Raw genomic sequence first — 1,777 nt, 5'->3', positions numbered from 1 at the left:
GATGCGGTGCGCGCCGCGCTGGCCGAGGGGCTGCTGGCACCGGCAGCCGCGCGGCCCCCCGCGTCCTGCGGGCCTCCTGGGACCCCCGCCGCCGCCGCCTCCTCGCCTTCCTGCTCCTCGTTGTCCCCGGGCCGCGGGGGCAGCTCAGAGCCCGGCTCGCCGAGCTCCACCTACTCCTTGGACGACAGCGGCTGCGAGGGCGCGCTGAGCCCCGTGGGGCGCGAGCTGCTCGACTTCTCCAGCTGGTTAGGGGGCTACTGAGTGCCCCGTCCCCGAGGTGACCTCCGGCAGCGGGGAGGAGGGAGGTCGCGGCGGGGGCAGCCAGGCGGGGTGGAGGGGACGGCCCCGCCGCCCCTGTCCCCCACCCCCTAGACCAGCCAAGCCCAGCGCCAGGCCCGGGTGACGGCTTCGATTTCGCTCACTCTTCATTTTCCCCAAACTTTGTCAAGCCTGTGCAAGACAGGCGTGTGTTTGTCCGGGATTGCAAAACTTCCTCTCGCTGCGCGCCGAAGGGGGAGCGGGAGGGGGGCCCTCGGGCGGGTGAGGCCCGGAGCGCACGCCGATCCCGGGGCAGAGCTGGGCGCAGGGGAGGTGGGGTGACTTTGCATTGCAAATCGCGCGCCCGGGCCGGGTGGCAGAAATGAGTCGGCGGGTGCGGAGCCCTGACTCACTGCGGCTCAGTGCGCCCGCCCCGCCCCCGCCCCAGTCCCGGCACAGACCGAATCCGAGGCACCCACGGACTCAAGCTCCAAAACCAACGAGCAAACGAAACTGCAGACTTCGCTTGTGGGTGGTGGGGTAGAGCCGGGGCCTGGTCCCCAACTAATGCTCGTCCGCGTCTCCCCTCCCCTCCCAGCAGCCGCAGCCCTGGACGCCCAGCGGCCAGCAGCCCATCCCTGCGACGGAAAGGTGGGAGGCCGCACCTTGGGCCCACTGTCCCGCAGGCGAAGCCACACCAAGCCCGAGCCTGGACTCCGCCGACAGCCCTCCGAGGGTCCCCCGTGCAGTCTGGCCTGACCAAGTGCCTGTGGGGAAATAGTCCCCAGCCTGAACCTGCCTTGCTGGCGGCGGCTTCCTCAGTTCCAGACCACCCTCCCCCCAGAGGCTCTCCAGGGGACAGGCCACAGCACCAACACGGAGAGGTTTGAAGGGCAGAGGATTTTCTAAGGACACAGAACATCTTTTAACTGTTAATTTGAACTGCCAAGGGATACCGGCAATATGAAGACTTTATTTTTTGTATAAAAAAATCCTTAGACTCTGAGCACAATAAAGATTGTCTACCCCAGCCCCTCCCCACCACTGGAATTTTCCAACCCTGCGGAGATCTGGACCCTGGCGGCGGAGGGGCAGGGTCCCGGGTAGGCCTGTCCTTGGAGTGGCTGGGTCTCCTTCCCAGCTGGGGACCGACTTGTTGGACAGCCTGATTTAGGGCCGGTGGACTTTATGAATAAATCAGTGCCTTGTATCTGTGTTGTGGGTGCCCTCTTTGTGCCCTCCGGCCCCCATTTCCCAGGGGAAGGCAGGGCATGGGTGGGACCCAGCAGGCCTGGTCTCTGTGGTCACTACTTCCTGAACTCCACCTCCGTCCTCTGTAGGGTGTGGACAGAGGCATGAGGTCTGCGCCTCCAGGCTGGTCGAGCTGTGCCAGAGCAGTTCACGGGCACCTCAGGGGGCAGGGGGCCACCAGCAGGTGAGCCTGCCAGGCAAGGCTGCCTCACAGCTGGAAAGCTGAGGTCTGGGGGCTGCAGACCGGCAGAGGCATGAGGGTCTGGGG

General features: G+C 66.1%; 1 protein-coding gene across 2 annotated transcripts in view; it reads left to right on the top strand.

The window, feature by feature from the left end:
- ASCL2 (achaete-scute family bHLH transcription factor 2) overlaps nt 1-1,468 on the top strand; it is a 2,113-nt gene extending 645 nt beyond the window's left edge. Inside the window, exons 1-2 of one of the 2 annotated variants that reach the window (XM_029957374.1) lie at nt 1-277; nt 860-1,468. The exon at nt 1-277 is cut by the window's left edge and continues 645 nt beyond it. In XM_029957374.1, the coding sequence (XP_029813234.1) occupies nt 1-261 (261 nt within the window). In that variant the 3' untranslated portion in view covers nt 262-277; nt 860-1,468. Of the gene's footprint in view, nt 278-856 lie in introns of both variants that reach the window. The other variant, XM_029957373.1, reaches the window with a different exon arrangement.
- The last annotated feature ends 309 nt before the right edge of the window (nt 1,469-1,777 follow it).

The sequence above is a fragment of the Suricata suricatta genome, chromosome 11 (genome assembly GCF_006229205.1).
Source record: "Suricata suricatta isolate VVHF042 chromosome 11, meerkat_22Aug2017_6uvM2_HiC, whole genome shotgun sequence".
NCBI classification, from domain to species: Eukaryota; Metazoa; Chordata; class Mammalia; order Carnivora; family Herpestidae; genus Suricata; species Suricata suricatta.
The sequence above is the reverse complement of the archived record's forward strand: the minus strand, read 5'-3'. Positions and strand labels throughout refer to the sequence as shown.